Genomic DNA, 15209 nt, shown 5'->3' with positions numbered 1-15209 from the left:
CATTACATACACATACCTTAAAAAGAAAAAATCTTTAAGCATTTTAAAGTTGTATTTTGTCTTCAGAGATGAACATGTTGACTTTTTTAAACAGTTTAACTTGCTTACAAGAAATTGTAAGCTTTATCTCTGCTTGGAGGGATTAAGAAATACAATTACAGCGTTGATGAAGACAAGTGGTGATAAGTTGGGAAGGTTTGGTTATTTTTAACCCCCTGTTCCTCGTAAGCTGGCATCAGGACTTATTTTCGGGCTGTTGGAGATGCAATGTTGAAGCCAAAATTAAAAGTTTATTATCAAAATGAAAAAATATATAGTATGGACAAGAAGGATAGCGCAGATGCTGATGTTATATAATTCTATAACCCTTGAATAAAAACAAACAAACAAACAATTTTAAGCTTGTTTTAAATATATAGTATGGACAAGAAGGATAGCGCAGACGCTGATGTTATATAATTCTATAACCCTTGAATAAAAACAAACAAACAAACAAACAAATAAGTTTGTTTTATTTTTTTAATATTAATTAAAAACAAGAAAATTGATTTTTGAATATAAAATTTTAAAAAATACAATAGAAATTAGGTTTTATTTTAATTAATTTAAAAGATTTTACTTTATCTTCATATTAAGAATACAAAAAGTCTTAATTATTCTAAAGTAACATTTCCACCACTACCTGCTAAAAAAAACTGCTCATTTTCTGCTAATTTTTTTTTTTTAGTTTTGTCATTCGTCATTTGTCACTAAGAAATAAGTTTGCAATATGTGTCACCATATGAGACAGTAAAATAAAGGTACTCATTTCAGTTTCCTTGGATGGATAGAATACCTACCATGTTACCAAGAAAAGGCTAAGGCATTGGAGGAGAGATTGATGTTGTGGGGGTTTCGTTTTTCTTTTTCTTTTTTTTCTTTTTTAAAAAAATCACGAACTATGCGAACAGCAAACAGCAAACAGCTCTTTTTTTTCTGAAGAAAAATAAACAAACCATTAGGCATACGTAGTTACTTTAGTGACTGGTATTTTCATGTATATTTACCTAGAATTTATCACAAAACATACGACTAACCAAAAGTAAACAAGCAAAAAGTCTCGCTATGCACTTTTTTTTTTAAAAAAACCTCAATGTATGTAAACACAAGTTAGATTTTCCGAAAGATAAGACCAAAAAGGGAAATAAGTTATTAGTAGCACACACAAACATACATAAACTTCATTGTTGCACATAAGCATAAGCTTATTTGTATTGTTTTTTTTTTTTTTTTTTTTGAGTAATATGCATGCGCATGTACTATTGATAAAGTATAGGATAAGAAAGAAAAGCCTTTGAGTGTTTTTAATATCCACGTAAGGAGAGAGAGAGAAAAAAAAAAGGGCGGAAGAACGTGCCCGGTTATGTGTACTTTGCTATGAGAAAACCCATGAGCAGCTAGTCAATTGGCAACAGATAATTTAGTAACTCTACCAAATTGAGGTATCTGTGATATACGAATGACTATGATGACAAACGAGAAAGAGAGAAGAGTGCCAAAAATAATATATATATCAAAAGAACAAAAATGCAGGACTTGTAGGTTTATCAGACGTAAGACACAATTGCTAGTTTGAACAATGCCAAAAAGAATGAAGAAGCAAACGAAGAGGGTTTTGAGTGACGACTTAAATTTATGTTTTAAAATAAAGAGAAAAAAAAGCAAAATCAAAGGGTTTGGAAAGGATAATGCTTTGAAGACGTAATAAAATACTATATATATATATATATATATATATATTATGGATATATCAGATTATCGAGATAATCGTAGAAAAAAAATCTTTTTTTTTACGAATAATGGAAAATTGCTGAGATATAGTATATACAAATTTTATTTTAAAGTTTAGGGAAAAAAAATTTTTTTAATGAAAACTTAATAAAAATTAGCAAGTTTGAATTATTCATAATGAGTAAAAATAAAGAGTTATGAGCTATTGTGTAAAAATTTCGTTTGTTTGTTTGTTTGTTTTTATTCAAGTATAAAAATTTCCAATTAATGTTGAAAACTTATGTAAAAGTATTTTGGCCCTAATAGAACTCTATTAAAATTTATGATTTTAGGAAAAGTCCGATATAGTGTAATGGTTATCACCTCACGCTCTCACCGTGGAAATCGGGGTTCGATTCCCCGTGTCGGAGAATTACTTTTTGTTATTTATTTTTTAGATTTTAAAATCATATTTACTTGCAAGTAACCTCAATTGTGTTAAGGATAGGTTTTTTTTTATGTTTTGATGGAGAATTTAAATATGAAACAAATATATGTGTAGATAAACTTTAGAGGAATTTTAGACTTGGCAATCATAGTGCCTAAAATTAGAAATTACAAACAATCAAAATATGCATTAGTAATTCTTAGTCAGTTTTTTTTTTTCATTTGGAAAACTCAATATTTTTCAGAATTTTCATTATTATTGTTATTATAATTTTGTCTTTAAGTAAAGTCTTTTTTTATCGATTTTTATAAAAATTCTAATAAAAAAAATATAATTTTTTAGAGAATTCCAAATTACTTTTATTAATATAAAAGACTTTTGTTCAAGCAAAAAAAGAAATAACTAGGACTTTTATATTTTCTTGGCTAGTGTAGGACAATAACCGGACCGATATAAGTCTTATCCCATATATATATATATATATATTATGTAGTAACTACTACAATAATTAATACCAAGGGCTTAGCATTTCTAAAGAAATAACAAATTACAAAAAACTTTTTCATTCATTTATGAGAATTTTTAATTCCTTAAATAGAAAACTTGCTTCATTGGCAATAAATTTTTTTATTGCTTTTGTGTTTTTTTATGATAATTTTTATTTTTATTTTTATTTTTATTATCATTTTATATTATATATATATATATATATATATTTTACATTTAAATTTGCATCTGAAGATCCAGGGCTGTAAAGACCCGATATATATATTGAATAAATATTCATACACATCACTTGAGAAATACCGTTGAGCTGCAGACTACAATTTTAAGAATAGTTATTTTGAAATTAATCAATAAGCAATCTGGTTAAATATAACACAACCTAAAATGGTTAAATTGCCATAAAAAAAGTTTTCAGCGGCTCATCGCTTTAGGCATATACAGGTTGTGGTGGGTAAGTAAAATTTTTTTTTTTCTTTAGGCAAAAATTGATTCACCACCACCATAACCATAACCAAAAATTTAACACCAACACATACCAAATCAGATCAAATAACTATCACAACATATACAACCAGAAAACTAGCTTGTTAACCTACAGTAAAACAGCAAAATAATAATAAACAAAAAACTGATTATTTAATAGTTTTATAATTTCTCATTATCAACAATTCAAATAAAGGAAACTTTGAAATCTATCCACACATGAGTAAAACCATGAGGACCAGCAGCCACTCTAGTAACACTCGGTCTGAAACTATAATATCATGCGAGTATTACCCAGCAGTAAAAGCTCACAGCCATAGCCATAACCATAGCCATAACCATGGTCACAATCATGATCACCATGGCCATTCACACATACTCAGTGATCAGATACCAACAGGACCGCAGCAACTACAACAACAACTACAGCAACAGCTACAGCAACAACAGCTACAGCAACAACAGCAACAACAACAACCGTCACAGTCTCAAAGAAGACGACGACGGAGACGCAGAAGAGGAGGACAACGTGCGCGGCGTGTGACTCTTAATGCAGATGGTACACCAGTGGTGGCAGGAATGTTGCCTGGAGTCGTGGCTGGAGCTGTAGCGGGAGCTATGGCTGGAGCTATGGCAGGAGCTATGGCAGGTACACGGGGGGCCGGTCGACGGCGAAACATTATTCCTACTGTTTCTGTGATATCAGAAGATGTTGGAAGTGATTTCGAAGATACCACTGGTAGTGAGGGGTCTCGTGGGTTACGCGAAGAAGAAGAAGAAGAAGAAGAAGAAGAAGAAGAAGAAGAAGAAGAAGAAGAAGAAGAAGAAGAAGAAGAAGAAGAAGAAGAAGAAGAAGAAGAAGAAGAAGAAGAAGAAGAAGAAGAGGAATATGAGGATGATGACGATGAAGAAGAAGAAGAGGAAGAAGAAGAAGCTTACAGTTTTATTACGAGTCGAACGATTGACAAACAGAGACTCTATGCACATTTATTTTCTTCTGGAACATGGCAAGGTCCAGTATCTGGACATGGGGACCAATGGGGGTCTTCATCAAACGATTCACAGCAGCAGCAGCAGCGGCAACCACAACAACAACAACAACATAATGGCCCGGTGCCATTATTAGTACAATTGGATGATTTACTACGGAAACTTGTGCAATTGTTGACCTATATGGATGTACTTGTTCTTGCTGCGGTTTCAGATATGTATCATGATGCAGTGGCTGCTCAGGTGACTGAACCGTCGTCACGAGCCGGTGCCAAGCGGGTAGCCATGGAGCGAGTTTTACGGGAACTGGAGCAGGCCAAGGCGTATCTACGAGAGCAAGAGGTTCAGATAGTGAGGTTACGGGTTCGTCTTGCTGCTTTTGGATGTAATGGGGATGAGCCTGGAGGATTTGGAGGACGGCTTGTGGGTAGTAGTGGTAGTAGTGGTAGTAGTGGTAGTAGTGGGTTGATGTCATCATCATCTGGGAATGGTGGTGGCCCACCAGAGTGGGAGCAATTAGGGGTTGCGCCGTTTATAGAGGCTGAGATTGCAGATTTGCATGGAGTTTTTGATAAGATGACGCAGGACTTGGCGAGTTTAAAAAGTTTAGTGGGAGTACCAGTTGGAGGAGGAGGAGGAGGAGGAGGAAGAAGAAGAAGAAGAAGAGGAGGAATAGAGGGATGTTGTGGAAATCGAGAAGGAGAAGAAGAAAAAGAAGAAGAAGAAAAAGAAGAAGAAGAAGGATGTGGTGAAGAGTATTGGGATGATGAAGAACTAGAGGAAGAACTAGAGGAAGAACTAGAGGAAGAACTAGAGGAAGAACTAGAGGAAGAACTAGAAGAGGTTGAAGTGGAGGTTGTGGAGGAAGAAGAAGAAGAAGAAGTGGATGATGTTGAAGAAGAAGAAAAGAAGTTAAAAGAATAGAAAGGGTTACAATGAAATATGATATGAATTGGAGTGCTGTGTTGTGTTGTGCCATGAATGTGATTTTGAATTTGATGGTTGTTAGCCATAACCGTTAGCGATACCGTTTAAGATTTTCATTGATGAAGTTTTTTTTTTTTTTTTTTTTTTTTTTTAAATGAGACAAGAAGTATTAAAAGGCATATTGGGATTTTTACATTTCCTAAATTGAAACAAACAAAAGAAGAAGAGGAAATATTTTTCCATTACAATTTTTTTTTTTTAAAATTTTTTTTTTTATAAATCCTTGGAACCGAAAGGAGGTTTTCATATTTTGTATAATGATGATAATTTATATATAAACTTTGGGAATTTAGAGATATGTATATATTTTTTTAATAACTGAGAAATCTTGGATTGTTTTAATGTGGTGGTTGGTATTAAATAGTGGATTTTTTTTTTACTTATTGTAATATAAATTCAAATATTTAAAAGTTTATATAAATATATAAATTGTGCTAATTAAGAATGAATAAAGAAAATACCCCGCTTAACAGAGACAATCTGATTAAAATAGAATAGGAAAATGAAAGCCTTTTTTTTTTTTGTCCTTGGCAGATTGACGGGTTTAACAAGTATAATAATTTAATTATTAAAAACTTTTTATTTTATTTTATTTTATTTTTTTTTTTTCGAAATAAATAATTGGTCTAACCTCAAACTTTTTATATATTTCAAACTTACTTGAAGATGATGAGGATAAAAAAAAAAAAAAGAAAAGTCTCGTACCGATCGCACGATTATATAGGGTTTGTAATATATCTATAATTTTCCTAAAGAATAATTTTAAGCATATATATATGTATTCTATATATTCTATAAGGGACCTAAATGCTTTTTTTTTTTTTTTTTTTTTTTCGGATGATTACAAATGACCGTATGCCGGCCGAGGGAATGAAAGCTTTAAAACTGTTTTTATTTTTATTTTTATTTTTATTTTTATTTTTATTTTTATTTTTATTTTTATTTTTATTTTTATTTTTATTTTTAAATTTATTAATAAAGATTTAAATAAATATTGAATGAGCTTTGAATATTTTTGTGACTGGCACCAACGGTGAAGAAATACGGAATTTTTTTTTTTATGTCTGTACAGTACATGGATTTATTTATTTATGTGACACACAAAAAAAAGAAAAAATGAGAATGCATATATGTTTTTTAAAGTCCAATGGACGGGAATAATAAAGAAGAAGAAGAAAAAAGAAGTTACTAAAATAGGGATATATATATATTTAAATTCATATGAATTATGAATTCTTATAGATTATTATTATTAACTTTTTTTTTATTTTTTGAAATAAATATCTGTCAAAATATATTTACTTTATAAGAGAAAAAAATAAAAAATAAAAAATAAAAAAGGAATTAAACACCCTCTTCCTCCTCATTCTCCATAATTTTCTCTTAAGCTTTTCTACTATTAAACAAATATATATAAAAATCATCATGATTTAAATTCCAAAAAAATTATATAACTTCCTTCTTTGTAAAGCCTCTCTTTTTTTTTTTTTTTTTTTTTTTTTTTTTTATTGTCACGACCAAATACGAATAAAAATATTGTTGTTGGTGTTATTATATTTATATTTATTTAATTTAATACCCCGTTTTTTTTTTTTCTTTTTTATTTACTACAACTAACAATTTTAAGCTCCAGCCAATAAGCAAATGACATCTAATCAGATCAATCTAAAATCACTTGACTTCCCAAAATGGCAATTGTGCTTTTTTTTTGGTGTGTGTGTGTGTAAAGTATGCAGCTTCTGCTTACTAAGAATTTTTTTTTTTTTGGCCGGTATAAAAAGCGCGCGCATTCCCAGATTTTTTTTTTTTTATTTTATTTATATTTTTATAAAATTTCTCATCCTTACAACCACCACCACCACCACCATCACCATCACTATCACCACACATACATTTATCTGGCGTAAGACATTATCCATTCAACATCCAACACACCAGAATTCCTTTTTTTTTTTTTTTAATTTTTTTTGTATTTTAGATATACCTAAATTTATCATATACATATAAACAAACAAATCATTTCTCATCAAATAATCTAGCATTATTTACTATTCTACTCTTCATTACCCATTCCTATAATGTCTTCATCGTCATCGGAAACTAGGTGGCACGTTGCATCTCACTCGCCAGCTTCAACATACCCAACCATTCTAAACACTCCACCAGGCTCTGCTGCTGCTGCTGCTGCTGCTGCTGTTGCTGCTGCTACATCTGTTGTTGTTGTTGGCAATGGAACCAGCAGCAGTATTAGCAGTATTAGCAGTATCAGCAATAGTAACAGTAGTAACAACAATAGCAACAATACCATCACATCTCCTTCCAGTCTCGGCCCGGTGCCCGGACTGGTATCGGGCCATCATAACAACCATCTTCACCATCACCAACAAACAAACTCTCCACCAGCATTACCACCACTTCAACTTAACCATCATAATTCAGGATCTCTCAAATATCGCAATAATAATAACAGAGGTAATAATAGTAATAGTAGTAGTATAAGTAGTAGTAATAGCAGTAATAGTAGTAGCAATAGCAGTAGCAATAGCAATAGTAAATCACCAGCATCTTCTTTACTACCACCACCACCTTCAACAACTCTACCTTCCATCAACACTGTTCCATTAATTTCTTCTTCTTCTTCTTCTTCTTCTTCTTCTTCTTCTTCTTCTTCTTCTTCTTCTTCTTCATCAACTACATCCTCTCGCAGAGATTATGTCGCATGGTCTCGGCGTGAAACTGATGCTCTCGTGCGCTGGCTGGCCGACGACGATAACTTCAACCACATGCGCAGAGCCACTGCTAAAATGCTCCCAAGACTTGCTTTGCACTTGCAAACAGCAGTTTCCGGGTGCCAGAAAACCGCCAAGCAGTGCGATCACAAGATTCGGAACCTTAAAAAATGCTATAAGCGCATGCGTGAAAAACTCGCCACCCAAGGAGCACCTTCTTTTCAAACAGCCCCACGCAGTCTCCAACATGAAATCACTGATCAGTTCCCTTACTTTTTGCAGTTTGAAACTTTCATGGCTGGTATTGCAGCTGCTTCTTCAAATGGAATTTCACCTTCATCTACTTCTGGAAACCAACATACTTCTGTGGCGTCAACTAATGATGATATGTCAACAGCTGCGGGCCATTTATCCGCTTTACACGGGACTCCCCAGGATGACCATACTTCCGAAGAAGACGACGATTCTGTGTCGTCGCCTCTCCCGGGTCCCCCCCAACTGCAACCACTCCCTCAACACCAACCTCCACAGCTTTCTTCAGCTCAAGTCCCTCGCCGCTGTCCCATTGATCATACAAAGTTTAAGCGTCGTACAACTTCTGGTGCTAACAACTCAAATACTTCTTCACAAGAGGATGAGGCTCCTATAACTTTTATTTCAATCCAACCAAAGGAACCTTTGACAGATGTTAAGGATTCTCGTGCAACTTACCGCTCTCCATCTCCAACAAATACTTTGGGCCGCACGGGGTCTGGGTTGCCTAAAATTGAGACGTTTATAAAATCAAAGGGTAAAGAGCAGCAACAGCCTTCTCAGCCGCAGCCGCAGCCGCAGCCGCAGCCGCAACAACAACAACAACAGCAGCAGCAGCAGCAACAGCAACTACCGTCACAACCCCAATCGCCGTCTTCGGTCATGTCTCAACAGCAACAACAGCAACAACAGCAACAAATCATGCATGCCCATAAACGACTCAGATCATCGTCTTTTTCTTCCTTCTCAGGAATGCCCATTTCCATGTGTCCCATGGTTTCCGGGTCTGCTGGCGTTGCTCCTGGACTTATGTCTGCGGCTGCTGCGGCTGCTACTAGCATGTGCCCTGTCCAACGTTACGATCTGTCTTTACCAATCTCGTCCTTGGCTGCGGCTGTTGTTTCTCCCCCAACGTCTCTTTCGGCTCCGTCCCCGCCGGCCTCCACCGCAACTCCTGCAGAACTCTCACTGGCCAATACTTCGGACGCTCCACAATCGCCCCTCAGTGGCTCGGGTTCGGATCCGCACGAGATTTACGGGAATGAAGAAAAAATGCACTCGACCTTGCTGTCGATTCTTAAAATCATGTCGGACAAGGATCCTTCGTCATCTCTCACTGGTGAGCCATTAGATCGCGATAATGCTAAGGAAACAGCACTCCTGCTTGCGCAACACATCAAGTCATCGCTTGCAAAACGGGATGCGGCAAATAGGCAGCAGATGAAGTTAGCACAGCTACAGTCGCAGATTGAGCGAGAAATGGCACGTGCACAGTTGCTTTATGGTATGGGACAGAAGGATCGCGGTGATAAGATCATGGACCGGATTGACCAGCTAGAGGCTGAACTACATGATTTATATAGATAGTTGGTTTTATGTCTTGAAGGCTGGTCAATATTTTTTAGTCTATGATTTTTTTTTTTTTGATATAATTTTTTTTTCAATTTTTTTTTTTTTTTTTTTTAAATACGAGTATTTTGAAGAACAGGTTTAGCAGGGTCCCAAGGCCCTTGGATTTCATTCTTGTACTTTTGAAGGGTCAGTAACCACAGTGGTAACACTACCATGACGGCCACTTGGGTGCCGAGCCATGTACCGCCGACCAGCAGCTTGAACCACGGATCAGCACCTGCGCAAATATGCCAGAGTCCTATATAAGTAGTAGTAACTAAGGTTGCGAGTAGAGACCAGTATGTTTTTGAGTAGCGTAGCGCGACGGTGGGGGAAGACTTGGCAGCTTTGGGGGACTTTGCTACACGAATACGTTTGACAAAAGCCGGGAAGACGCCAAAGAGTTGGATAGAGAAGAGCACGAAGGAAAATACGGCGATGGTTGTTGGTAAACGGGATGCAAGCACAATGGCAGCAGATAAGGCGAGGTTTGTAGAGAGTGATGATTTAAGTTCAATATCCTGATCGGCATTGAAAACTGTAGTGACGGCTCTTGTGGAGGTGGATGAATAATCGTTGGCAAAAATATTTCCAACAACAAGCCAGCTAGCAAGGGCCCAGATAGAGTCTGAAGATGTTGATTGGGTCAAAGACTTAAGGACGGGTGAAAGAGCGAGGATTGTAAAGAGAATGAGTAAAGCCGATTTAAAAGTAGCCAGCAGAGAGCCGGGCTCTGATGACGAAGATGGACCAAGACTTTGGCCGTCCATTAAATAATACCGGAGCCATAAGTATCCTCCGGCAGTCAACACACATGAACCTCCGGCAAACCTGACGGGACTCCATCCCTGGCCATAAATTCCCACAAACACAATGACGAAATGAACGACGGTGCACAAGTGTACAAGTACAGACGAGAAATCAGCACTAAGGGCCCAGAAGGTGTACGGCTGCACGTGTGAGTTTTGCTTAAGCTGTGACAAAAACGTGGTATCCACATAGTTATCAGGGTACGGTTGCTTAACCCATAACAGTTTACGCCATGGAGGCAAAGGCGGTGCAATCCCTGAGTATCCTCCCTGGGGTAGTTGTAAATGTGTGGTAGTTGTTGATGAAGATGATGATGCAGAGAAACTGAGGTACCCTGAAGAAAAAGTCTGTGCATCGTCGTCCATAGGTGCCTCGGATATTGATAAAGAAGACACTGCTGGTGTTACCACAATATTGATTGGAACTCCAGTCTCAGACTCAGAATCTGAAGTTTCTGAAACTGAGGCCGTAGTTTCTGAATCTGAATCTGAATCTGCATCGGCCAATGCCCCATTCGGTACACAAAACGGATTAACTGCTGTGACAATTGGTTTACGAGGACTTGCCATTGTAAGAGGAGAAAATGTAGTAAAGTGTTTGATGGACTATAAGAGAAGTAGATAGGTGGTCGTCCGGTTATGAAGTGTAGTAATGTAGTAGCACGTTTTTTTTTTTTTTTTTTTTTTAAACCCGGGACCCGCGGGTCTTTATTTATTTATTTTAATTTTTTTTGTCTTCTTCGGTTGGATGGTTATAATATCAAGATTTGTTGTATGTTTTTCATCATTGAAAAAAAAAAAAACAAAGTGGTGGTAAAGTCTTTTATGGAGTTACCTATTTGAAGTTACAAGGTATTTTACCTAGTATCTTTAATTTAATTTAATTTTTTTTTATTCTGTACAAAATTGGCAATTAACAATTATTTAACACTGCAAATCAAGAAAAAACAACAACAACAGAATATATAAAAGAATTATTATATATATTATATAAATCTCTCTTTTTTTTTTTTTTTTTATTCTCAATTTTTTAAAATAACAAAAATAATTATTAAGAAGAAAAAAAAAAAAAACACCAAAACAATCTCGACTCTTATTACTTTTCCAATCTCACCCCCCTTCACCTCAAGGCGATGCCTCTTTTTCCCGCTGATACGTCTCCACAATGCGCTGAGCTTCTTCTGGGTTCCAATTCATTTCGTGGTGCGACTGGCTGCGCACAAGTCCAAGCCCTTCATCTTCATCATCATCAGGAACAGTCGACTGTTCTTCTTCTTCTTCTTCTTCTTCTTCTTCTTCTTCTTCCTCCTCCTCCTCTTCCTCATCATCGTCATCATCACTGTGATACGCTCCCTTTTTTTCCTTATCATTATCATTATCTTCTTCTTCTTCATCATCATTATCATTATCTTCTTCCTCTTCTTCCTCATCATCACTTCTTTTGGACCCAAACAAAAACACCTTACCCGACCCACTGGAATCATTGCTCTTTTTGGGCTGTAGCGGCGCAGTCTCGCCTTCGTATTGTCTTCCGGCTCTACCCTGATCCTCCTCATCGCTCGAAGACTCATCTTCATCATACCCCATTATAGCCTCCTCTTCACCACGACTGCCACGACGTGATCGGCGCTGGAAATCTCCCTCACCATCCTCGGGGCTCCTCAGTGCCCGTCGGCCATATTCGCCGTCGTCATCTCCTCCATTCTCCTCGTACCCAAACCGTTTATCCTCATTGTCATCATCGTCGTCGTCGTCCTCATCGTCATCTTCCTCTTCTTCATCATCGTCAAATGGCTGGTCATCATTACGCAGAATAATGGCATCTGGGTTTGTATGAATTGGCGAGTCTTCAGCGTCCTGGCCACCCAAAATAGCATTGTACTGCTCACGGATCCGTGTGAGAGTGTGCATCACATAGTAATCCCATGCTTCATCCGAAACGCACTTCTCCACAATCGGCGACACAGAGGCTGGTGTAAACACTGCAGTGAATTTGACGACCTCCTCGGAAATCAACGTCAAATGACCCATATACCCGAGGCGGGTCTTGTGGGTAGACTGGTATTCTGCGCACTGTTGCTGGCCCTCGCAAATAAGCGAAATGAGACGCCCACTGTGGAACAAGTCAATCGCAAGATACCGGTTGAAGCCACCATTCATGGGGCCGTTGAGAACCTGCTGCACAATATCAAACACAACATTGTGCAAAAAGTTGTTCCAGGGGAACCGGAAAAACATATTCAAAATGTAGGTAATCACCTGGTTGTCATACAAGGCAAGTTTAAGCTTGTCTCCAACAACAGGTGCCTCACGGAACTGGTTTGCGCTAGGATAATCGGGACTCGTAAGCTCAATACCAGAGGACTCATTGACTTGAAGAGTTTTGAGTTTTTCTTCAACATCGTTGCTGTTGACGTCAACCATGGCTACATCATCTTCAGGCTTGTGTTCAGGCTCTTCTTCTTCTTCATTCAGCTCTTTGGCATGGACTTTGATCTCGTCTTCATCTTCATAAAGAGCATTTTCATCGTAATCAACACCTTCAGCAGCACGCTGCATGATGCGCTTGATTCGATTGCGTTCTTTATCACGGACTCGAACAATCTCTGCACCAGCAGTATCATTAAGCAAAGCCATGTTACTGCAATGAAGCAACTCAGCGACGAGCTCGCAAATCTTGAATCGCTCAAAGCCCAAGGGCTCAATCTGACCAAAGGGGGTTTTGAGGATTTCGTTGTGGCGCTTGGTCAGCATGTTGTGGAAGTTTGGGATGTTGTCTGCAAAAATCTGGACCAAGGTTCCGAGATAGATGGGGTCACGCGATGAGGGCGGGTGGGACTCGAGTGTAGTGTTGATTACTGGGGTTGCGTCATAATCCGAGTTATTTTTACGAATGATTTCAATTACCACACCAACACCGGTAGCAAGTCCTGTACCGCCAAATAGCATGAGACGAACAAGTTCCTTGATGCAAGGCTCGGAAACAAGCTCACGAGAAAGCTCATTGGGGCCAATGGTAGTATTGTCCGAGTTTGAGTTTGCAGAAATGGCGACAAAAGCCTTGAGGAAGTCTCCAGCAGCAGACTGGGTTGATGGGGAGACGTTTGGTCCAAGAAACGCAATAAATGAGGGGATGAGACATTGTTGTTGAAGAAACTAGACAAGTTAGTAGTTAGAAATGATGAGTATGAATGAATGAATGAATGAATGAATGAATAAATAAATAAATAAAAAAGATACACACCTCAATGATTCCTGTTGGGGCCTCTGGCTTGTCTGAGGAAATGACCTTGAGCAAAAAATCCATCAAAGGAGGATTGTCAACGTGCTTCATAAATCTCTGAACAAAATTGTCTTGAGATTTGATAAAGGCCAGCATTTCGTCTGTTTTGCGGTCCAGCAGGGCCTCGTTGATTTTAGTAAAGTAGTTGACGTAATCCATAAACAAGGGTGGAGCATGGTCGAGGATCTTCCAAAGGTCTTCCAAAAGTTCTGGACAGGCCATGAATGCTTCTGTGATAGACCAGACTTCGGCAGAAAGGATCTCTGAGGCGACATGGCCATAGTGCAAAGCAGTGGCGTCTTCATCTTCGTCTTCTTCTTCCTCTTCATTGTAAAGGTCGACAGCTAATGGAGGTAAGTTTTGCTGGGATTTTTGTTCTTGTTCATCATTTTCATCATCATCTTTTTGAGTAGAGTCATTGGAGTCGTTAGATTCATTAGGTTCGTTAGGTGTATCATTACTGGAGGTATTATCCGAGGTATTTTTCGTAGAATCATTTTGTTCATTATTATTAATATTATTAGTAGCGTCTTCGTTTTGTTCATTTTGGTCTTGTTGATTGGCTTTTTCATCAGTTTCTTTCCTACTATTTTCAGCAGAGGGTTCTTCAAGTGTAGGTGATTCTTGGGATATTTCTACATCTTTTTCTGATTGTTGTTGTTGTTGTTGTTGTTGCTGCTGCTGCTGTTGCAAAAGCCGTTTCTTTTCGTGCTCTTCTTCTCTGACCTGAACATCGGTAACTAGCTTAACAAGCTGACGCATAGTTTCTGGTTCACGGAGATACTCGACAAGTTTTGTATTGGGCGCAATGAGTTCCTGGATGACATCGGGCTCATGAAGAATGTCTGTCAGGGTAAAGTCTTGCTGGTCGAGGATCTTATCGATCGGCGAGGCCGTCGAGAAGGTATTTGATAACCTCCAAAAGGCCATTATTAATGAAAAATTAAAAACAAAAGAGATATTTGTATAATGGAGATTGTGAAAAGAGAAAAAAAAAAACGGGAAAAAGGATAGAAAGCTGAATAGGATTTGTGGGTGGTGGCAGTGGTGTTGGGTTTATTTTTTTTTTTAAGGTATAGTGGTGATGAGTTTTTAGGTGGTGGTGCTTAAAAGTTTTTTTTTTTTTTTTTTTTTTTTTAAAGTCTACATGCTTGCTATAAAGTCTCTTACATAAAACAAAAAAACCAAAAAAAAAGTCAGGCTGTTTTGTTACACTGATGGGCGTCCTTTTTGCTAAGCGGCGACTGGCAGGCAGGATAGCAGGCAAGCAGAAAGACAAACAAGATCAAGGAGGGGAAGTTTTAAAGGGCAGTTGATGGAAATTTAAGAATGAATTATATATATATATATATTAAAAGAATTTATTATTATTATTATTATTATTTATTTATTTAACTATTGTGAAATCAAAACTTTTACAGGTTTCTTCATTTATTCAAAAGACAAGACCACAAGGTCAAATAGCTACAAGCGTAATTTTCAGAATATGAGAGTAAATAATATCACATAATATTTAGGTCTGGTCAAAGCGAATTGTTTAAGTGTTTAAATAAATGTGTGTGTGTGTGTGTGTGTGTGTG

At 37.1% G+C, this 15209-nt stretch overlaps 4 protein-coding genes across 4 annotated transcripts; 2 read left to right on the top strand and 2 right to left on the bottom strand.

Annotated features, from left to right (window-relative positions):
- Positions 1-3406: 3406 nt before the first annotated feature.
- Positions 3407-5101, top strand: SAPINGB_P004345 (uncharacterized protein; the record flags this gene model as incomplete). The annotated part of the gene is made up of 1 exon (XM_031999060.1): positions 3407-5101. The coding sequence occupies one exon, from the start codon at positions 3407-3409 to the stop codon at positions 5099-5101; it is 1695 nt and encodes a 564-aa protein (XP_031854951.1).
- Positions 5102-7242: 2141 nt separating this feature from the next.
- On the top strand, positions 7243-9513 carry SAPINGB_P004344 (uncharacterized protein; the record flags this gene model as incomplete). Its single annotated transcript, XM_031999059.1, has 1 exon — positions 7243-9513. One exon carries the CDS (start codon positions 7243-7245, stop codon positions 9511-9513), a length of 2271 nt encoding a protein of 756 aa, XP_031854950.1.
- A 95-nt stretch (positions 9514-9608) lies between these two features.
- On the bottom strand, positions 9609-10916 carry SAPINGB_P004343 (uncharacterized protein; the record flags this gene model as incomplete). Its single annotated transcript, XM_031999058.1, has 1 exon — positions 9609-10916. One exon carries the CDS (start codon positions 10914-10916, stop codon positions 9609-9611), a length of 1308 nt encoding a protein of 435 aa, XP_031854949.1.
- Positions 10917-11471: 555 nt separating this feature from the next.
- On the bottom strand, positions 11472-14559 carry SAPINGB_P004342 (uncharacterized protein; the record flags this gene model as incomplete). The annotated part of the gene is made up of 2 exons (XM_031999057.1): positions 11472-13502; positions 13591-14559. The coding sequence occupies 2 exons, from the start codon at positions 14557-14559 to the stop codon at positions 11472-11474; spliced, it is 3000 nt and encodes a 999-aa protein (XP_031854948.1).
- Between the last annotated feature and the right edge of the window lie 650 nt (positions 14560-15209).

This window comes from Magnusiomyces paraingens, assembly GCF_902498895.1.
Source record: "Magnusiomyces paraingens strain CBS 517.90 genome assembly, contig: contig3, whole genome shotgun sequence".
Taxonomy (NCBI): Eukaryota; Fungi; Ascomycota; class Dipodascomycetes; order Dipodascales; family Dipodascaceae; genus Magnusiomyces; species Magnusiomyces paraingens.
The sequence above is the reverse complement of the archived record's forward strand: the minus strand, read 5'-3'. Positions and strand labels throughout refer to the sequence as shown.